At 29.9% G+C, this 24046-nt stretch overlaps 1 protein-coding gene across 1 annotated transcript in view; it reads left to right on the forward strand.

The window, feature by feature from the left end:
• Positions 1-1069: 1069 nt before the first annotated feature.
• Positions 1070-24046, forward strand: part of LOC129958256 (adenylate cyclase type 1-like) — a 176282-nt gene continuing 153305 nt past the window's right edge. Inside the window, exon 1 of the mRNA XM_056070568.1 lies at positions 1070-1661. Coding sequence (XP_055926543.1) covers positions 1074-1661 — 588 coding nt within the window. The 5' untranslated portion in view covers positions 1070-1073. The remainder of the gene's footprint in view (positions 1662-24046) is intronic.

The raw sequence follows: 24046 nt of genomic DNA on the forward strand, positions 1-24046 counted from the left end.
AATGCGCGGATTCTGATAGTTTCACTGCTGAAACCAAAAATACGTTCTTGGCAAAATTTCATTTTAAAGCTATATAAGTTCCGAAACATTTTACACAGAGTCTTTTCCTGCTTTCCTATACGGAATATACCAGAGTTTTGTGATGGCTTTAACAAAGGTTTTAACATGGTTCTTCATAAATTGAAGTCTTCCCAAAATACTAAAGAAAAAGAATGAAATAAGAAAGCTTAATATGTTTCGAGAATTTTTACACTGAGTTTTTTTTCTTTCTGCTTTTCTATTCAGAGTACACCAAAATCTTGTCATGGTTTTAACAAAGATTTTTTTTAATAAACTGAAGTCTTTCCAAAATAACGAAGGAAAAAAAATGAAAATTTGATAAATGCTATAAATATAAAAAATGATATATCTGTTCTCTTTTTCCAAAGAAAATTATTTCATGTATATTCATAATTTATAACTCAAAGCAAAAATTTCAAACGAATTTGGTCTAACATTAATTTGTGTGCAAAAAGAAATTTATGTAATCATTAAGATGATTTTAATAATTATGCATGTGAAAAAACGATGCTATACATAAAACAATAGGAATTCAATGAAGGTTTTTTTAAACTATAATTAGAAAGGGGGTAGCTATTGTTTGACTAAAAATACTCAAATATTCAAAAAAATTTAATGTTTTTCTTTATCAGAAACAAAAAAAGACACTGAACGTTCCTCAATTACTTAAGTATGAGCTATATTAAAAGCTTTGTACGACACCGTGTTTTCTTAACATGCACAAGGCGACCCAATGCTTTTCTAAAGCCGCTTTAGAGAAAATTTATCATAAACAGAAATAACCAAAAAAAAAAAAAATCAACGGGAGCGGTAGAAAGAGTGTCTTTCCGGTGTCACTCTCTCTAGCCAAAGATATTGAACCTCCGCCAATCTTTAGGTTATTAACTCCGACTTGAGTCTATGAAAGATAGGCGAATGCCGCAGGACGAAAGATCGCCTTGGCGCGAAACTCTCCCGCCAAACGTTCGGAAAGAGACGAAGCGAATTTCTCCTTACCAGTCGCGGGGAAAGCGATGGACCATTCGGTAAAAGCGATGAACAGCCACCGGAAAGTTGTCTTTTCCCGACTTCTGAACCGCCACAATTTCGAGAATGGCGAGTTAGAGCAGCTCTACCGGCGCTATACTGTAAAATTACAGCAGACATCGACGTCCAGTGTTTTGGCTCTTGTAGCCTCGCTGACCGCAAGCCTAGTGGCCTTGCACGTGGCCTACGTGAGATTATTAAGTGGTGCAGCTCTCTATTATTTGTTTGTTTGTACATCTTTTGCAGCAGCCTTGGGCTTACTGCTGACAGGTCATGCAAAAGATGCCCACTTGCCGGCGATTTGCTATACTGCTTTGATTTTGTGCTCGGGCCTTTGCCTAGTAGGCTTGCCCTTGAGCGTGACAGATAGTAATACTTGGGGGGCTTCATCGTGGGGTCAGGAACATGCAGCGGTGCATGGCGTGTGGGAAGTTCTCTTTGTCTTGTTCGTATCGTATAGCTTATTGCCCCTGAAAACTCGGGTCGCAGTATGCGTGGGTGTGCTGCTACCGATTTTACACACGACCGTTGCTGTCACCTCGGCGACACAATACCAAGCATTAACCTGGCAACAGGTAAGAATTTGATAATTAATTGGTTTATCAAATATTTTATTGAACCATTTAGATTCTATTTATCAAATATTTTATTTAACCATTTATATTCTATTTATCAAATATTTTATTTAACCATTTAGATTCTATTTAAATATCAACGGCTATTAAAAAAAAGACTTTTACCGAGAATCTTTTTGAAACTTACTAAAATATTTCTTGGAAAAATATTTTCAGCTGTTTGTATGATCAAATGTAAAATGAATTGTGATGTAATGCTCATTTTCCAATTTAGTAACAATTGCTAATGAAGGCGTAAAGGTACTGGAAATGATCATTTTATGGGTGAAGGGCAAATATTTCTCTGATTTCTTTTATAAAAGGGCAAAGAATTTGTTTCGTATTAAGATGTTTAGAATTCACCAAATCTCTTTTATATTTACAAATCCTAATCCGATCTTTCCCACGACTTTCAATCGTTTGATTTGAATAAAATAAATTTCTTAGTGGTTTAGTTAAATTAATAGCAAGTGCTTAGAAGTTTCTAGTTGCTTATATTCTTATTGGTTTTAAAATTATTTTGGCTTCCACTTTAAAAACAATTTAAATTTTATATTTAAATGACATCTATAAATGCAAATGTTTTTATAAAAAGACTTTCTGAAAGATATTATTTCTTAATTTTTGTGTTTGTATATTGGGTCAATATCAAAGCGAAATAAAAGGCGAACCTGCTCCTGGTGTGCAGGTCCCATGTTTTAAAATGACCAGAAAAAGACTCAAGAAAACTCAGTTTTCTTATGTGTCTGTTATATTAAGGGGCGAGGTGGGAATGAAAGTGACACATTAAAGTAGATTTGATCTGTTTTTGAGTAGAACTGGAGGTGAAATTGAATGCGATTCAGGAAACCACTTCCTCGTTGATTCTTCAAAACCATTGTTGACGAGAAACATCTCTTGAGGCACGTGAGGTAAATTCACTTGACACTCCTACCGAAGTAAACCTGATATAAATTGGAGAGATGAAAATCGTTTAAATGTCCAGCCACAAATATTGTTTTATTTTAACCGCTGATTTTTTGTATTCTATGAAAACAAAATCAGTTCAAAAATTAAATAAATAAATAACTGTCACTAGTACTTCGAACATTTCAGATTTCTTAAAATAAACAATTAAGTTTTTTTTTTATTTTTATTTTTTTTATAAGGGTTGATTTTCTATTAGTTACATAAGCAGATTATTTGATTTTTCATATGTAAGTTTCACTTTTGGGAAGATAAATTTCATCAATAAAGAAGAGAATTCAATTAAGAATTGAATCCGATAATTATTGCTGAAATGAAGCTTCTCTGGTGCATAACTTTTTAAAAGAGCTCTTGTGCTAAGTTTCAAGTGTTTTTATTCACTGGAAAAAAAAGAAAGAAATGACTCCGAATGTAAATAGTATTTTCTTTCGGTAATTTGTCTCGATATTTTTTATTGCTTGCATTTCCTCGTTTTAGCTGAAAGAAGACTTGAATTTAAAATAAATAGGAAATGTCCCTTTATGAATGCACGTATTTAGTCTTCTTAATGAAGTGCTTCTTCAGTTCATTAGAATCTTACCTCCCTAAGGCGGAGGATGAAACTTATCTTGAATCGATTTCCGATTCAAACTCCCCAAATGACCCCTCAGATGCTTAGGAGTCAATAGAGATTAATTTTTGAATTGGGGCAATTGGGTTTCTTTTGAAAGAAATGGAATAAGCAATTAAATTTGGTTTCGGCGCTGAAAATAGTTTGTGACATTTCATTCTATTTTAAACTGACCTTGGACAAGTTAGCAAAGCCACCCCTACGATTCAGATCGATATTGTGACCTTTTTATGCTAAAACATTGGCAATCATGTTTCAGGGCATTCACAAGTTTAATTAAATACACATCCATTAGAATGAAAAAAAAATAATAATTGAAATCGCCATGTTCATACATGAATAAATTATATGTCTTTCTCTCATTACGGTGAAATAATACGTTTAGGAATCACACTGTAGCGTTCATTTTCCTCCCATTGTCCATGCACATAGAATTCGATTCAGTTGTTCATGATCATATGCCTCGTATTGAAATACTCCTCAGTCGAAATTTCTCGAAAGTGAATCATTTAGTATAGACTCGTCATTCAAATTGTGTTGAAGACATACCTTTGATTTAAATCTTAACTCCTCGGTGTGAATTTTGATAAACACTTGCTCCAAAGCGAATGTAATTTTAGTGTTATCAATGATTGGTTTCGTGTTGCCATTGCAAGATAACGGATTAGCGTTTGCAGAAATCTTAGAAAGTAACAATTTGCAATGCTGATTCGACTACTCCTTATGTGAAAGATATTTCAAAGATTATTAAAGATTAAATTCGAGACTGAAAGCTATTGAAATAAAGGCTCTCTATTGTAGCTTATTTAGTTGTTACATATCATTAATAATTTTTTTCTGCTGAAGAAATGTGTAACTAATTTACCATAAAAACTTCGTTGATTTATATATTTTTCTTATCTCAATGTATCAGTTGGTTTTCAATGGACACAAAATTTTCTCAGTTTGAAAAGATATCGAAATAAAATAAGTAATATTTATTAACAGCATTGCGGAAGAATGAATCTTTGCAACTTTGTGATGGAAATTTTATAACAACAATTACTGAACATTATATATTTATAGAAAAGTATTTTGTAAATTAATTTCCTTAATAAAGGAAATTAAAAAAAAAAGAAGAAAGAAACTTTCAAGGTCTTTTTGAGAAATTTAGAGGATAAAATAAAGAATATAAAGAGAATTCTGCTGTCTGGGGATATTCTCCCAGAAAATGTTCCCAGTTGAAGGTTAGAGAAAAAGCTGCTTTTCACACACTTGCACATATAACTTTATTACGTAAAACATATTTTTATCGCGGCATTTGATCTGAATTATTTATAATTCAGACTTCATAGTGCGTAATGAATAACGAAAATCAAGCAATGATTTTCTTTTAAGAGAATATTTTTAAAGCATTTAGTTTAAATTCATTTCAAGTAACTCCTGTATATTTGGTTTATTTTAACTTAAACAATTATTACTTATTTGACTTATAAGTTAATTTTATAAAGAAGTCTAAGAGTTGAGTTCGTTTTATGCAATTGTCTGGAATTCGGTTTCCTTCCGAATTTTAGAAGCATGAACATTAAATAGCTGTTTTAATTTTGTTTACTTTTCGATTTCTTTTCCTTCCAGGAACCCCCCCCCCCTTTTTTTTTCTTTTTATAAAGATTCATTGTTTGAAGATATGAATTGTTTTCTCTTTTCTTTATTACAGATGCATTGTTATTCATTCTATTAAATAAAAGTCTTTGGTAAAATTTTTACAGATAAATTTTAAAATGCACGAATAATTACCCTCTAAATAGCTTCGAAAAAAGTATTTCGTATCTTATATCGAAGGTAGTTAGATAACTACAGATATAACGTCTTTTAAAATATGTGAATAATGTTCTAATATTAATTATTAAACTAATGGTAATTATTAAATTTATTAAGGATTAAAGTGAAAATTTTCCCTTCTCATTTTATATAAATTTGAATATGTAGGGCGAATCTGAACTTGGAAAAGTTAATTATTTCTTTTTGATTTTATAAAGAGTCATTTTAATTTTTTCTGTTTTTTATTTTTAAAGTTCCTTTGAATGATTCCCAATTAGGTTATATATTTTTGCGAGATCATTTCTAAATTAAATCAGTAACTTAGAAAGCGGACTTTGTGTGAAAATGTTCTTCAAGAACCTTAAAAAAATGGGCGTTTTCCTTCAGCTTAAAAATATTGTTATGTTTTTGAAATTTCACATTATAGTTCTATCTTACAAAAAATATATTTCCTGTCAAAATGACTTTGTCAGATCAATCATAATTTTGAAATTAAAAAAAAAGGGGGGGGGAACGATGCAGCATCATTGCATAATTACATTCTATGCTAATTATAAAATATCAACTAAAAATCAATCTTATTAACGGAGTTTTATCTGAATGCCCTTTTTATTTCTGATACAGTCAGTCCTACAAAAAAGTTTCCAAACACTTTATATTAACTTGTGATCTATAGAAGTAAAATCAAGGAAAATATATGAATTGAATCTGCATAATAGACAGTTCACATATTATATTTGCATCATTATAAAATATTTCAGTCACAACTCCCCCTCCATTTTTTGTCCTTTCATTGATTCTGATTAATGATAAATCTAAGAATATAAAATTTTAATCAAATTGAGTTATAATAAAAGGAGACGTACAAGAAAAGGAGATTTAGAGTTTGTTACAATGTATGCAAATATACCAAATATGTTAGTGTTAATATTTTCCTAAGCTCAAATTTTCATATTTTTCCTAAGAGTGTTAAATGGTTTCTTCAAAAAATATTTACAGTTTAGAGAGATGGTTCATGAGCAAAAGCAATTATTGAAATGCATGCCTTTTATTTGCATGTTTATATAGAAATAATAATGAATAATATTCTCGAACATATTGTTTCAAATAATGTAACAGTATTTTCGAGGCATATTGTTTACAATAACTCATTTTTTTTTATAAATCAATAATTAATACTAAATAAAACAAGCTTAAATTAAACATTTTAAAGTAACTGAAAAGTGAAAGACAGGTGTTTATTTTCTGAATTATTTCGTTCATTTGCATGTTCAAGGTACCACCAAACAATATCTTTATGAATTTTTTAATTACATTTTGTATACTTAATCGCATTTCTCAGAAAGAGTATTAAATAACAACAATTAATTCATTAAAAGTTTAAATATTTGTCTTTTGTATTTTAAGTTTTCTTCTTAAACTATACTGGAAGTCATACTCCGTTTTCTGTTTCATTTTAGCAAATTTTTCTTCTTACTAGTGAGCCCGTTAATAAAGTTGAGATACCTTCCACCCAATAAAAATCATTCTGTTCTGAAAGATTTTTGTTATTGATACTTAAAAACTACTTGACGGAGATGGATTTGGAACAATTATGTTAAAAGTTCTACTCCTTCGATCTGCTGTAGAATTGTATCATTTGCTTGGCGCAGTATTGATAAATTATGACTTCTGCGGGAAAAAAAAATCATATCCGATAATTAGTTTCGAAATAATGAACAACATTCAAATACTTTTTTGACGGGCTGTACAATAAATTGACTAGAGAATGGTGATAAAGACAATTGATATAAAAAGCAATTTGAATTGATATTGCTATAAATAAGTGGGATTTAATAAAAAATTTCCAAAAATTCATAATGAATAAATCTTTATATGGAGAATCTAGCCATAAAACTTCAATTCGCTTTTAAATAGAAGGTTGGAGATATTTTTTTTAGAAAATTTCAATTCACAAAATTTCTCCGAATTTTTGAAAATTTATAAAATTTTTTGTTAAATCATTATATTGTCAAACTCATCGTTATTTCCGACATGGCGTTTATGTTTTTTGTGACATTATAGAGACAGTGGAACTTTTTTTTTTTAAGTAAAGGTTTAAATTTTAATTATTTGAAGATATTACCAAATAGATTTAACAGAAATTTGAAAACAATTTTTCTTAAGTCTTATTTTTTTAAATTTTTTATTTAAATATTTCATTTTAAAAGAAGATAACTTTATTCTAAAAGTAAGCATGACTCCAGACTAACTGAATAAGTGATTTTGGATGTATTTATTTTTGTCATAACAGATTAACAATTATTGTTACAAATCAACAGTTCTTATTCTTGTTATTTACTGAAAAAATGGAGTTGGATAATTTATGTTAATGGTATTATTACTACACTGGTTGTTATATACTACTGATATTTAAAAAAATAAAATAAAATAACGGTTAAATATTAGTTACTAGTCATTTCAGAAATGTAAGTTTTTATTTCAGTGATCTACAATGGCTTATTGTAACTAATGAGATTCATTTACAAATAATTAATTTACTTCTAAAAAAGAATTTTGAAATTCACAAACGAACACCAATTATTCTTTTATCTTGAGGTGCTTTATTTTTATATGTAAATTTCGTTTTAAATTCTATCACATTGTTATCAATTCTCGTATTAATTGAACACTACCGTAAGAAAAGAAAGTGCTTTCTTTCTATTTCGGTGAGATTAACTATAGCGAGCAATGACCATCGGTTGTAGAAAATGTCCTACAGGAGAGATTTTTATTTCAAGTTTACTTATGTATCTTGTCATCGTTGTGTCCTCTGCATTGTCAGTTTATTCGCAACGTCGTTGAATTTAGTGAAATTTTTTTATCAGTTTTCCAATTTTTCAATGATTATACTGAGAAGTATAATCAACTTCGAGCTGTCAGTTGTCCGTTCATATCTAAAATCATTGCGTCTAAACGTCTCTCTTTCTCTCTCTCTTTTTATCACTGTTTGATAAACTAAACAAATAAAGGTTATTAGACAGTTGGCAGAAACCCTAACTGGTATATTTAATGAAGAGACTGAACAATCATCAACTGAATAATCTGCTTAAATAATCGTTTAAAAAATGAGTTGACAGTTTATTGCATGCAGTTTAACTAGTAGCTAGATGCTCAAAATCCTTACAATTTTCAACCCAAACCCATCGAATTATTTATACCATTGCAAATTATTATTATTTGATTGAGAGTTCTTTATTTTGCTAAGTAATGTAGTGTGTATCAGAGAAAAGCGATTTACAGTTATAACGTGAAATATTATGTTGATGTGCATTTGTTCGAGAAGCATTTTGTTCTTGTTTTCAAAGTATACAAAAAAATTATTGCTATTCATATACGATAGCTGACTTTTTTTCCTTTTGAAAGTTTTATTTTGTACGTGTTTTGTACGTGTACGTTTTATTTTGTTTTGTTTGTTTGTGTTTTTGAAAGTGTTTTTGTGAAATTCATTTTGATGAAAAGAAATTTTTGAGAAAGTATTTTATAATTTGTGAAAATGTAATTTTAAATCTCACATGTTTCCTTCGTTTCTTTCAAATGTCTTTGAGTTCATTTAAGGAAAATTTATTTTGCTGTACCTTCTATAATAATTTAAGAAAAATATTCAGTATTATTTTTGAAAGAGAAATTCTGTTATGAGCGAGAATCGCTTCTTAGGAAACAAGAGCCTTTATGTTAGAAAGGAAACTCATACTCTATTATTTCAATTTAAATACCGTGGTATGATACGCACACTCGCATAATATATGAATAATTCGAGACCAAATTTCCTACGCACGGTTATCAGCTTTCTTTATTACACGCTATTAAATTACTTTGACAGTGCACTATTGCCTCAGATAGTTGATTTCATTACGCCCTTTTAAAAAAGATAAAAATTAATTAGTTTCCTCTCTTTAACCAAGCGTTCAAGGTTCTGTGAAATATAAATCATGTTCGATGGAATTATTTAAACGCTAACTCGCCTGAAGTTTATTGTAGCATGATATTTAACAAACAGAAGTTGAAACGATTCAAATGTTTTTGAAAAATAAGACTCAAAACAAAATTGAAATTGGCTCATTTTTTTAACATTAGTCGCCTTTGACGAACAGCTTGTCCGCCCAGATTATTGAGTTTTAGACTGTTAAATGGTTTATGAAATGTATTTAAAAAACTTATGACCTTGTTATTTCATACAGCTGAAAAACATGAATTCAGTTTAATCAGCTTATTTCAAATTAAAATGTGTATATATTAGGAAATAAAAGTGGAAAGGAAAATTCGACAACGAAATGAATGATGGGCAAAAACACGATTGAATGTTTTGTTGGAAGAGTTTGAATTCCCTTATAGCATTTAAAAACATTACTTCATATAGTGTATCAAATTGAATATTATTAAAATTAAAGAGGAAATTTTATGGAAATGAAATTGATATCATTAAAAAGGAAATGTTTTTTTTTAGTCTTATGATAATACAAAGACTGTTTTTTTAAGATAATTGGTGGGAGATATGGACAAAGATTTTTGTAAGCAAGTGTTAATGATTGCCCATTAGGTGACAGTTAATTTATTTTTGCGCTCGATTAAATTTTCTGTTTAAAGCCTATTTCTTGATTCTTTTTATTTATTTTGCTTTGACTAAAGGCACTTTTTATTGACACGGCGACCCATTTCTCATAATGTTTTGCAGCTCCATAATTAGCTACGCGAAGCGTCGAATTCAATACAGCTGTTAAAAACGTTCATTGAATTGAAGCAGTCTGAAATTCGTACGATGGTTTGTTTACAATTGACTGTTGCCATTCCGCAATAAGTAAGAAGTGATTTATGTGCCACGTACATTAGTGTTATATATATATAGAGAGAGATTAAAAATCACAATAGATGCCATCGATGTTTATTTGTCCATCTTGCGTTTTCAGGACTGTAAATCAATTAAAATTTATTAAGGGCTCTCTACCATGTCATTTTGAATCAAACTACTTTACTAATACTAATTAATGAAAGTTACAAAAGTTCCTGGCCTTTCCCGATTTTTTCCTTTGAATTTTTTGGTTTAGCATGGACAAATTTGGCCCTTGTGCAGTCCGACAAAAGTGTCCAGACACTGCTCGCTATTCCGAAACAAATTATCATTCTGTAAAACTGTAAATGCCTGCTGCTCTAGAAACATGTCCTATATAAATGCATGAAATATTTTTGCATGCTAAAGGGCGTCTTGATATTTAGATTTACTCAAACTCTCTTTTTTCAAACAACAATTTTCCAGGTAGGAACTGCTCAAATACATATGTCATTTCGTAATTTTGAATAAACGGTCGATGAGCTATAAGCTACTGAAATTTTTAACTTTTAATATTAAATGAGAGATCTTGTTTTTCAGTATATTTCAAACTATGAGGAATCTTTGACAAATATTATTTTTCTACATTAAAATGCTTAATAGCAAAGACAAAAGTTACATACTATTTAAAATATAAAGGTATGTGATATATATATGTAATGATATTTTAAAGTTTAATTTAATCCTAATTAATTTTCTAAATTTTTATCTTAATTCAGCCCATATTAACTTCATTCAAAAATGTTCTCTTATTCCCTGATCCCATTCCACTTTTTCTATTTAATTAATTCAACTGAAACTTTGTAAAAATGCTTAATTCGGCCGTTCCTACACTCCGAGAGAAGGGATAAAAAAACTGTCCAGTCAAGCACATTCTTGTAAAAGATCCCTATAATTCCCTTACCTGGGTCGACACGTGTAGAGAAATCCCTATCAGAATCTCATAGTATATAAGCATTGGGAAAAATATTTTTCCTCTCTTTTAGCTTTCCCTCATTTAACTCTTGTATCGTTCTGTGTTGTTGTGCTCGTCGCTTCTGCTTGTACATAAAGCATGCCTCCCGAGATGGGAATAAAACGAAGTTAAAGATTCAAAGTGTCTTCTGCCACGCCTCTGCTTGAAAAATAATTATTTATATATATATATATATATATATATATATATATATATATATATATATATATAATTTTTAAATCTAAAAGTTATTATTTCTTTTTTCGAATAGAAATTCACAAAAATTTTAGTTCCAAATGAATGAGCAAATTTTAAAACATATTTGTTCCAATTCTAACCATCTCTGACGAATAGCTTTTAAAATGTAGCCAAAACCAAAAGTTTTCAAAACAGCATTATTTTCCCTTTTCTTGGGAAGCATCTCCACTTTACAAAAGGATTTCCTGAGGGGAGTAAAAATTTCCTGCAATGTCATTGAAAACAATGCAGGTTTTCCCACGTCACTTTATATATATATATATATTTATATACCTGGCTTACATTTTAACCGAGGTTTTGTTGGGGTCTAATGAGAGTCGTTTGCAGTTGTTGAAATGATTTGTGAGATCCGATTTTTGATTATTGAAAAAGTGCAGAATCAAAATTCTATTTTAAGTACGAATTTATACAATGTTAAATGTATGAATAAATGAAACATTATTGAAAGAATACTAAGGCAAACTTTGACAAAATACCTTTTTTTTTTTTTTAAATGTAACAATAGCCAAAGTTTTAATAAATTAATTGTTCTTATTTAATATTCTTTCTGACAAAAAAAAATTAAATATAAAAGAAATTCTAAAAAAATGACTCTAAATTTGGTTTGGTGGAAACTGTTACATCTATATTTTGAACATCAAATCAACTGCATTGCTTTATTTATGTTTCAGTTATAAAGGAATGTTTCAGGAAATAAGCATCCGTTTCTCTTTTTTCATCTGCTTAAAAAAAATTTGTATGTTTAAACTGATTTTATAAGTATTAATTGCTAAACTTATTAGTAACTTATAATTAGCTAACTTATTAGTAACCGTAATCAGAATGTTTGATTATGCTTAATGATATACTTTGAGAGTACTGTTTAAGTATTATTTACTTATTTATTTATAACTAAATATGCATATAAAGTACGAATTTCGAATTCTTATTAGCTGATGTTTCTTAGTTCGTAACAATGAACTTTAGGGGGGGATTCATTAGTTTTTCTTAGAGCAAAGTTACTATATTAATGACTGAAATGGAAACTTGTATGAAAGGATGTATAAGTAGAATGACTATTTTCTATGTTAACATATATTGAAAGAGCGCCTGTATAATTCTTATATATTTTTAGTTATTTTGAACGTTTGTCTAAAATTTTATATTTGGAGGTTACTTATTATTCAAAATAAATTTGGCTGTTGCATTGAAAAAAACAAACAAAAAAACTGAGAATTATGCAAATTTATATATGGAGACGACCCCTTCTGTAAATGCAGAGTACGCAATTTCAAGTTGAATGATGTATTTCCCTTGAATTCAGCTTTTATAGATTATGAAAAATAAGAAGTGTCCGGTTACATTTGTGACGGATTGTGCCGCACACGTAACATCAACTATTCATTTATCCATTCTCAAGTTGAGGAGTGGGCATTAAGTCGATCACGATCGACTGGTGGACCGTCAGGACATTTTGGGGTGGCCGCCTTTACTAAGACCTAAAAAGCATATTTATGGAACATTATATTCTCTTTATCTCTGGAGGAAAATGAAATTTTTCTTCTTCAAAATGACAATTTTAAAAGCACCTAGTTCAGAACTTTTGGGATCTAATGGACGAAGTAAAGTATCCTAATTTTAAAATAGTTGCATATCATTTACCATCGTTCTTTGGCTCTACTTACCATTTTCTGATTACATTACCATGTGAGCTTCATTTTCAACGACAAATATATGATTAAGACAACCTATCGTTCCCGTCTGATAGGCGTCCACTTAGAATCCAGAGCTAAATGAGCAGTTAGTAATTATATATCGAGATATTCAAGATTGGCGGACAGATTGCAGACTTAGTCTTCTACTAACTATAACTACAAGAACTAATTTTAGATGAAAATGATTTATTTTTTAATGTATTTTGAATTGTTTAATATTAAATGCATCATTTGATATTATTATATTTGTGACTATTATTATTATGTTTTTAACTTGCTACTACTATTATGTTTGTAGTTATGTAAGTAAGCACATAATAAATATTTATTATTAATTAATAATAAATTTTGTAGACATACGCCACTGGGTGGACCGCAACACCTTGAAAAAATTATAAGTAGCCCGTACCCTGGAAAAATCTGCCCATTCAGCTCAAGCCGTTCCATTTTTGTAATTTGCTCGTATGCGGATGATTTTTAATTTCGTTTTCGATCATGCTTTTTAAATCAGCATGGCATGCTGAGAATGCTTTTTTTCCCCTTTCTGTTCTACACTTTACATATTCAGTTCTTTTACATATTCGTTTTTCTTTAAACTATATTATTCAATTAACTATTCCAAGGGTCAGAAGTATTTAATTTTTCAAAATTTAATTTATTTTAATAAAGTACGAAAAAAAAAATTCCTTCATTCGAATGAAAAGAGATGTGTCTTAATAACCAAAGAATCGGGTCCTGGATAAGTTTTTAATATCTAAAATCGCGGCATCCATCCCACTGGCGTTTCCGGGGCCAAACGAAACATTTATTTTGAGCTCGCTACTGCGCCGTCCTGCAATGAGGATAAATGCAAGTAATTCCTCATGCTGAAAATTTAAAAAAAAAAAAAAAAGTTCTTCAAGTAAGAAGCATTTAATAATCCAACGCAGCTGGAAAACTGTCACAGGAAGTTCTATTGTTTTTGTTCGGAATCGTTGGCCCTTTTGTTTCCTTTTATTATTATTATTATTATGCGAAAATTGCGAACTCGTGAAAGTCTGTGACCTTTCGAATTTCCCTTCACAAACTCTAAGAATAAAAAGAGACAGTAATCAAACACTCGAATTATCCTCCCTTCCCCTTTTTCTCGTCTCAAAAGTTTACAAACTGAAAGTCAAGAAAGTGTTTCTTTTTATTTTATCTCGGATGTGAGGTGGGTATGAATGGAAAGCCCGGGGGTGGCGTTGCCCGAGCAAGGTCACTGGACGAGTTCTTTTCCTTGGCAGGGGGGAAGGTAAACAAAAGGATTTCGATTTCCATTTCGTTTCATCCCCTTCGCACCTCAACTCATCCTACTTTTGACCAATAAATTAAAGGTTTGTTATAAAAATTTGAGAAACGAATTCTAAACGAAAATGTTCCATTTGTTTTCTGTCATAGGGATAAAGAGAGTTTCTTTCCTTCGAGTAAGCATATTTGTTCCAATTTTTTTCGCATAAAATAATATACTTGATCCTAATCTTGTCATATAATTAATTACTGGTATAAGTTGAGAAGCAAGTTAATGAATTTTTTTTCATTATTTTCTTCCATTTAATGACTTTTTTCAGAAACTAAAATGCGTCATTTTTCGGCAAGAAGTGAATAGGAGTTACATTTAGGAATATTTATTGTAATTTATGCGATGTAATGATAGATAATATATTGTATTTTAATGACTGAAATAACAGTTAAATATATGTCATAAGATTCCGAGACAATGGAGCTAATTTAAAATTTTTAAAAAATCTGAAAGGACTAATTTATTTGATAAATTATGCATAATTTAAAAAAAAAGCGCTCCAGTAAAATAGATAATAAAATATTTGTTAACCAGTGTTATGCACTGCTGCTGTTTAGCTAGCTTTCGGAGAGGCTGCACGTGTTCTATGATAATTTTTCCATCGGTGAATTTTACTTTTGTTTAATTTCATTTTGTACCTGTCAGTTAATTTTTCATTCTGTGGAACTAATTTCTTAAGTTTTAAATTAAAGCTGATTACCATTCGCCACAATTCCAGTGACATTTTAAATTTATAAAAAAATATACTAAGAAAATGTCTCGAAAGATCTTTTAATAGGTTTTGGTATTTAAAAAAAAGCATAATGTTGAAGGGGAAAACTAAGTGATTTAAGCGTATTGATTTTTTTTTTTTTTCGAAATTTTCGAAGCTGAAGATAAATTTTCCGTTGAATTAAGGGCGTATGAAAAATCAGAGCACTTTGACGCGTTTGTAAAACTATTTATAATCTGAATTTTGTGTCTTTTTAATTTTTCAAAGCTGCTTGCATTAGATAATTTTTTTATTACTGATCATGATAAAATCCTTAAACTCATAATTAAAAAAAAAAAAACTGTTCTTTGAATAATTTTCAGAATTTTCACATCAAAATAAAGGTGACATCCAGAAAAAGTAAATTTAATAGTATTTATCTATTTATTAGTTTTAACATATTGTATTAGACTGCTGTCTGTAACCATTAAAATGCATAAAAATTATCACAATTTTTTTAAATATATTTTCTTTTCTTGAAACTTGACAATATTTCATTATATTTTTCGCTTTCTGCTCCGATTCTTGTTTCTTTTATAGAAAACTGAATAATGTCACATTTTCACATGTATGTTTTATTCAGCAGTTTAGACTAGATTTTGGACAACAAAGGCTTTGACAGATTTATTTTTCTGCATTTGCGAAGAAGGGAATTTCTTTTTCAGTCTAGAAAATTTTGAATCCATTTAGCATTTAGAATTTATGCCTCTATCATTATTGTTTTGAATTGAAATATGTTCAAAATATTCCGTTTTTCCGGTTTGTAACACTCAGTCCATGATGAAGAGGAATTATTTATGATCTGGTTTTTCATCACTGATTAAATCCACCTATCCTAATATTTGCAATTTCAGCTTCATTCTTTCTGCGGCTTTGATTTGATTATGAATTTATATAAAATACGATGCTCTAATCAAATATTCCACTTCTGCTAAAAATCTACATCATCAATCAATATGGATTCTCCCGGGAATTTGTGCGGCATCCAATTATCCTAGCAAATAATGCAGCTGGAATGTTGTGCGGACTCGCAGAATTTTCGTTCAGTGTGTTTGTAGAATGTGTTTTTTCGTATAATTTGCAGTCTCTGGAATATCATTTATGGCATAATGTTAGACACTATGGCAATTCAGGTAGCAAACTGAATTTTAGTCTTTTGTTATCAATGAAGAATATGAAATTTAATAATAATCTAACAACTCCTAAGAAGCTCAGGTTCATCTCGATATTTCCTCATTGAATTGTTCTTTGATAACTAAAATTATGAATTTATGTTGAGATTTCATCCAGAAACAAATATTCATTTCTGATTGCTATTTCAATTTTACTATTACTGAAAACGTTCTTAAATGGTTGGATGTTTTTTTTTTTTTTTTTTTTTTGTCAAATGCTTATATTTTTAGTAAGCATTCAATTCTGAGTTATATACATAAAAATACTTTTTCGTAGAAGAACTTCTATAATTCCCTATTTTTAAATTAAATGCAGATTAGATAAACCAATTATTTTACATCCATGGGTTTTAATTTATAATTTTTTTTTATCTTTTTCACTTTCTACTTTATTTGCTGAATGAATTTGCTATAAGGGAATTCTGATTATTTTTCTATCATGTTATTACTAATCGTATATATCAGTTAATTACTTAAAAATTACTTTAGTACAAAAGAAATTATTATAAATTAGTATTTGTAAATTATTAGTTATTAACACGTTGGCAAGCACTTTTAGTTCTTGCACAAATTCTGTCGAAAATTTACGTCCTTTGTGGCAATGTGTTATTTAAATGCTCAAATTATTTTTAAAATATGAAATGGAGAAGAAGACGTCAAATTAGTTTGACGTATTTGTTTAAGAATAATACGTCAAATTATTCTTAAAATACGCATACAAAGTGGATTCAAAAAATTCAGATTCACTTTATAAATCATTAATAACTTGTTTATAAAGGAAGTTGCAACAAAATGAACATTTCTCAGCGGTTTTTGAGTGGATTAGGCTGACATTCGACAAAGGTATTCATATTTACTGCCCCTTTGTTCTAATTGTTCGATTTCGAGGATTATTGCCTTAAATATCTTTATATTTATTTCTTAATAATTTTGTAAAATAATTCTGACTATTTTTCTTAAATTGAATTTTTGGTATTATGTACGGTTCTGCTTGAAGATGCACGCTTCTCATCAACTAAGCGGCCTCTTCAATCCCCTGTTCTTTGAAGACTTTTATTTCCACGATATGGATTTCTAATAACACTGTTCAGTTTTTCAAGAAGTTCAAGTTCAAGAAGCGGTTTCAAGAAGAACTTTCTCGAAACCGCTAGCTGATAGAAAGCTGAGCTAGTTTATTACATTGTTGAAAAAAATATGTTATTCATATCCAATTTTTTTACAATAATGTCCACATTTATGAAAAGTAAATGACAAGAAAGTTATTGTTTATAAGAATTCCATGGGTTTAGTGGTCGGTTCTCAGCATTGGGGGGGGGGGTTAAGTTCGAAACCCAATTCTAATTGAAGATCTGCCTGTATGTGTGCCTGGTAAGCTCTAAATCTGATGTCGCGGGCAAAATAACATCCCATTGGTGTGGTGCGGTAGTCGGAAAAATAGGGGTTTAGTTTTGTTATATTAAAGTCCCATTTTAAAGCAACACTAGGGCTATTTTGGGAACGGACCTCGTCATTTTGAACCGCGGTCAGATGACGAGGACGACATCTGAGCTAGTACCCCCTTCTAAATTGGGGTTGAGCTAGATGTTTTCTTCGCCATTTGGACGCAATTCATAATTAATTTCAAAATAATAGCTTCAAAATATATATCTATAATAGCTTCAAAATATATTATTAATTTATTAGAAAAAGCAATAACCCAGCTTTAAAGCTGGGTCATTGCTATGGTATTAATTTCATAGCAAAAAGCCGTTTTCAAAATTTCATATTCTCTCTCTATATATATGTATGTTTTCAATTTTCGTCCTAAATTTAAAGTTCTCTTCAACCGCAGACAGGGAAACAATAAAAGGTGATCTATGAAATTAGGCATAAATATTAGTTAAAACATCTGCTCTTTCTCGACGGTATCTATAGCATGCGGAAGGCCAAGAGGGAGTTTATTAATACATCTCACTTACGCAAACTAAATAAATGAGCTGGAGGCGTTCGGTTCTCTTCTCGCCTTGTCTGCGAACGTAAACAGAAATGACATTCGACAGCATCCGTGTCTTAACGCGGCATGATCTCATTTACATGAAATTGCATCCAAGGATGAAGTATCCCTGACTCATATCGTCGATCAGGCACCGGCGCATCTCATTTCAGTGATACTTAATCCCAGCGAGAAGTTAGGCATTTAATTTAACTAACGAGATGACCTTTAGGGCATTATTAAAATCTTCATTGTGAAGATGTTCTGAAACGTCAGTATATTATTTTAGGCTTTAGGGAGTATTTTTATTTCTGAATAATGAAAATATATTGAAATCAGCTGTACGGTGGCAGCTTTTAATATTTCATGATTTTTTTTTTATCAAAAAGATATCTCTGTACTGGTCTTAAAGGGCACCAAATCACAAAAGTGAAATTTGACTAAAGGTTCTTTACTTCAACACAAAATGTGACATGCCTTTTATAAAATGAAAATCATTGTTAATGAATGAAATAGGATTCAATGCTCCCCACCTCTGTCTATTGTAACGCAAACAAGCGTACAATTTCATTATTGGAAAATGAGACCTAATGACCTGAACCATAATTATGGCGCCAAACACATATATTTTTCTAAATTGACAAGGAATTCTGTGCTAAAATGTATCGTGTTGTTTCTTTTGCTGAGTGGGTCGAATGTTTTATTTATAGCCATACATGGTTCTGGTAGCAGCAAACTCCAATAAACAAACAAATATAGTTTTTTGATTTTCACATCAGTTTAATACTAGTTTTCGTAATACTAAATTTGATATCGCATAATGATATATATACTCTGATCTTTCCATAAAAATGAGTAGTACTGTATAATTTTCAATTTGATTTTTTAAAGTCTCATCGAAATCGCTTTTCTTAATTATTGAATTCTTAGATTTCACGCCGGTATTTTGGTTTGCCACTGAAAATTTAATTAAAGTAATTCTTCTGATAAATTATTTAAGCTTTCAGTTCGTTTTCCAAGTATTATTTTTATTGTTCAAGATTTATCATAAATTTTAGACATTATAATTCTATTTTTGCATATTTCATCACCATTTTTCTTGTCTTTTTAATGAAATTATTTCAAATTTTTTAGTTTAATTTGAATTTTGGGAATATTTAGATTTTTATTTAGTATTCTGTTACGCATTAGAATGGAAGGGTTCTTTTTAAATCCTCTACAGAATTAATATGACCCATCAGTTCCATTTTTTCCCCCAGTGCATTATGATTGGGTTTCTGCGATTAGAATTTTAAAAATTTCTGATTGAAGTAAGATATATAAAATTTTAACACAATGAATGTCGACTTTTCTTGTCGTATTTCAATATCATAACATTTTCCTGAAACATTGAAAAATAATGAAAACTTTTCGACTGGACTTAGATAATATGCTCAAGATATTCAGATAAGCTACTAAGTATATTATTTGAATTCTGAGATATTGTATTCCTCCTCATTTCCCCCGCCCCTCTACACATTTTAAGCATGAGGACAATACCTTGTGAACGTGTTTGTTTATTTATTTTTTCTCATCTGTCAGAAGGATTCTTCATCGCTGTGCGCGAGACATTACAACTTCGAATCGTGACGAGGGTGAAGAAAGAGGCTATTTCCCCTTCCTCCGTTTTCAGAAAGTAACGGATTTCTCTACCAGCGTTGAAAACAGAGGAAACTTTCCGTCAGACAGTACAGTTTTCTGCAAAATAGAAATGGTCCATTTTTGTTCATTTTGCTTTATAATATTTCTTTAATTAAATGTGTATAGACTATTAAATTTTTTTATTGATTAAAAAATAGCTACGTAATCCAATACCATGCATAATATAGCTATCCTTCTTATTGGTATATATTGTTTTGGTCTACTTTACATTTTACTCAATAGATCGTCATAGGAGCAAGAAAAAATTCCTTTGAGTGATCCTCGTAGAACACAAATACTATACAATACTGCACGATATTGATCAATATTCTCAATATTGTATAATATTGTGAAATATTCATTAATATCATATAATATTGCAGTATTATGGAACAAGCTGAGGAATGGAGCTTAATAATCTTGCTCATTTTAGTGTTGGGATCATTTTCTTCTATACGAGTTAGGAGTTTTTCTTTCTCTTTTCTTATCAAATATTCAAGTATGGCAAATTAAACTCTAAACGACGAACTTAATTTAGTTTCGGAGCGATAAACGTGTACTTAATTACGGAAATGTTGTGAAACACCCGTTAGGTTTCATTAACGGAGGAAGCTGGGTCTTGAGAGCAAACTGAAATTTGTTTAGCCAAAGTTATTACAAAACTCCCTCAAATGAAAGATCTGTGTAAATTTATAAACTGGATTAGGGAAAACGTTTTGTAAATGATGAAGTACTGCTCAAAATGCTATGCTAGATTATTCGAATGAGAAGCGATAAAACGATTCATCGCGATGAAGAGTTTAGTGTAAAATGACATCGTCTACAGTTTTCAAATGAAGAAAATATATTTTTTTAAAGCATAAATGTCGTGTTAATACATTTTTAAAGTATTTTTTTAAAATTTGTTTAGCAGTTTGATAATTTCTGATTAGATTTTAACAAATGAATGAGGCTTTTATAGTGTATATTTTATAACATACATTTTTTTCTGTAAATTTTTAAAATTTGAAATTTATTAATGTTTATAAGAGTTAAATTCAAGACTTTATAGTTATTTATTAGTTAAAAACATAATTATTTAATAGAAATGTTTAATGGTTAGGGAGACCGAGGTTAATTTAGCCATTTTTGGAAAAAAGCTGATATTTTTAAATGCATTTACGATTCCTTGATTGCAACTACTTATTTTTATAGCTTCACTATTAATTCATAAAATGAATGAAAGCATTCAACAATTCTTTTGATTTTAATATTATAAATACTTTTACAAAATGTGTCGGCTGTTACAGCAATATTTAAAGTTATCTTCTGTTTACTATTCTTTTATTAAGTTTAGTACATAAGGCGTTTGGTAATTATTATCACTTGGCATAGTAGTCAACACAATTCTAGAGAAATTCCTCTTTGAAGTTATATAAGCTCCAAATGTGTTAGTGCAAGCTTTTTCCTTTTTCTTAACTTGTGGAAAATGTATACCCTGACTGATCAGGGTTATTAAAAAAAAATTCCCCTGCTGAAAATTGAACTTCAAAATAAAGCTTTCACTTAGGGAACCCATCGGCGGCATTAGTATTTATGTATATACGGAGGGATCGATAAAAGTCTTTTACTCCCTGTAAACTCACAAAACCTACAGTGAAGTATTTTACATATGCTGACTATGCTCTTGAAACAGATTCCAGCGACCCAGCAGCGGAATAAAGAAATTACAAAAAAATAAATAATAAATAAAATAAAATAAAATAAAATAAAGGAGATTGGCCAAAAAGTCCAATTAGAAAGAGATGTGCAATACCATAATAAAAACGCATGGAGTTATTTGTAAAATTGCCGGAGATAGGTTCGATTAAAACTATGCACTTTCCGTGATTTCAAAAAAGCTCCGTATAAAATAGTAAAATGTAATCTCCGATATTCCTCCATCTCGAGTGCATTTTCAGATTTTTATTTTTATTATTTTTGTTTGCTTTCTTCATTGCTTACATTTCATTTCGCCGTCGCTTAATTCGGAAAACTCTATGATAGCACCGGAGAATATATTTTTCAATTTCATGTTTAAACCTTTTTCATAATTTTAAGTTCATGATTTTAATGTCATATATCTCTGCCAATTTTACAATTTTTTGCAAGTATAATTTTTAAAATCAGTTCTTCAAAAAATTATTTAATTATATTTTATAAAAGTATTGTTAACGTGAGACTCAAATCGTTTTCATTGTTGCTACCAGTATTTCATTGTGGCTTTTATTGCATAATTGATGATCAAAAGGTGAAGGTACGGCTTATTTTACCAATTTGATTAAGTATCAGAATAAGGTACGGTAAAACTTTGCTTTATTTAAATTAAGATTTAACGTCAGAATCAAGCAGTGCTGAAAGTTTTTTAAAGTGCTCCCTTTTCTAAATACTACTGTTTTTTCCTGTGCTGTAATAGGATGTATACAAACATTGAAAAAAAATTAGGAAATTGCATAGCACAATGAACAGAATGGTATGAGATTTCTGAAATAGTATGAGTTGTATGTCTATCAAAATTTGAAGTTTAAATCTATTTTGCCGAGGAAACCGTTAAGAACTAGTTACATTAAATATTTAATTGAAATTTCTAGCACCATAAATCCTAGCGAGCAGACTGGTCGTCAAAGGCGCATTTATAGATGTCATTTTTTTGGAGAAAAAAAAAAGCAGGCGTGGAGCGTTTATTAAATGATATACTTTCATTACGTCATTAAATGACGCATTCTTACGTGATGATGGAAAGAGCTCGATTTTTTTTACCATTATTACGATTTCTTTTTTGGGCAGAGATTCAGTCCAAGTAAAAATGCAGAGAACATGAAAAGGGGACCATGACAAAGCATTCAGAAACTTATAAAGCTTCAGACAGGAATTGATCCGAGACCGCATTTTGGTTTCCTCGCGTGGGAAAAGATGAACCCGCGCAACTCAGATGTGAAATGATTTCGAGTGATTAAAAAAGTACTTATGTTAAATGTTTTAATTCCCAGATGAGCGTAGTAAATTCGATCTACTTGTTTAAAATCACCTGAATAAACATTTGTTTAGGAGATTGAATTTTTCCTACTTAGTAATGAAATTGCAATAATTCAGGTGTCGGATTTTTATCTTTATATATTAGAAACGAGTATATTAATTAAATATAATGAATTATTATTTTCCCCATCTTTTCTCTCTTTCTTTCTAATACTAGGGACTTTCACTATATCAGAATGAAATAAAAAGCTTCATGTGTCCGATAATAAAGAATATGGGCCTGAGAGGCGTTTCATTCCAATGAAATATTTATTTTTTATCTTTCATTCAGATGCACGAACAGTTGCACCAGTTTTAACTTAAACTAATTGACTAACTAAATATTTTTATGCTAATTCTTTATTATTTGATTGGTGCATTTTCGTTTTCTTTCGAATTCTTCAAGCCTGAGCATCGTATCAGCTGTACACTATGAAAAAACCGCTTGATGTAAGTCAAAATGGCCATAATATAAGATGCAAGTAACCTTAGCCACTCCGAATGCTAGAATAATAGCAAGCGTAAATGATTTTTGTCAGCAAAGTGATTTTGTCAAAAATAAGTTGTTAACACGAAAAAGCTGTTCACGAGTGTCTCCCCCCCCCCTTCTTCTTCCGTTGGCCGTGATCCAAAACAACTCCATCTTGCATTCTGAGTAAACGCTGTTTTGATCATAACCACACGTTAACTGCTGAAGCACGCTCGTTAAATTTTTATTCGTAAGGCCAACATTACGTTTGTTTGAGGAAAAAGTGAAAAGTTCATTACAATACAGCGCGAACCATTCATTCATTAAAGCAGTTCCTTGATAATATTTTTCCACAAATAACAAAAAAGACTATTTTACATTGACTTTATTTATTAAGTGCATAACTTTACATCTGTCATTTGAAAAATACTTTAAACGTTTTATGAAAAAGATTTACCAAAATTTCGTCACGAACCTTTTTGAGCGACTTGCTAAATTAAAATTGTCTGGTTAATTCGAGTTCATTTTTTTCCCTTCTTTTTTTCGCGTGATATTTCGTTGCTGTTTAGGATTCATTTTCTTTCTGAAAAAGAAAAAAAAAAAAAAGCTTCATTTTTGTCATTGTACTAAGTGTTGGATTTTGCATGAATAATGTAAGCGAACATTAATAATATCCATTAATTAATCTTGAACATCATATATATATATATATATATATATATATATATATTACTGTGGCATTGTTTTTTATTTCTGCTATTCTCACTGGTGAAGTTTTAAAATATGGACTTATAAAAA

This window comes from Argiope bruennichi, chromosome X1, assembly GCF_947563725.1.
Source record: "Argiope bruennichi chromosome X1, qqArgBrue1.1, whole genome shotgun sequence".
Taxonomy (NCBI): Eukaryota; Metazoa; Arthropoda; class Arachnida; order Araneae; family Araneidae; genus Argiope; species Argiope bruennichi.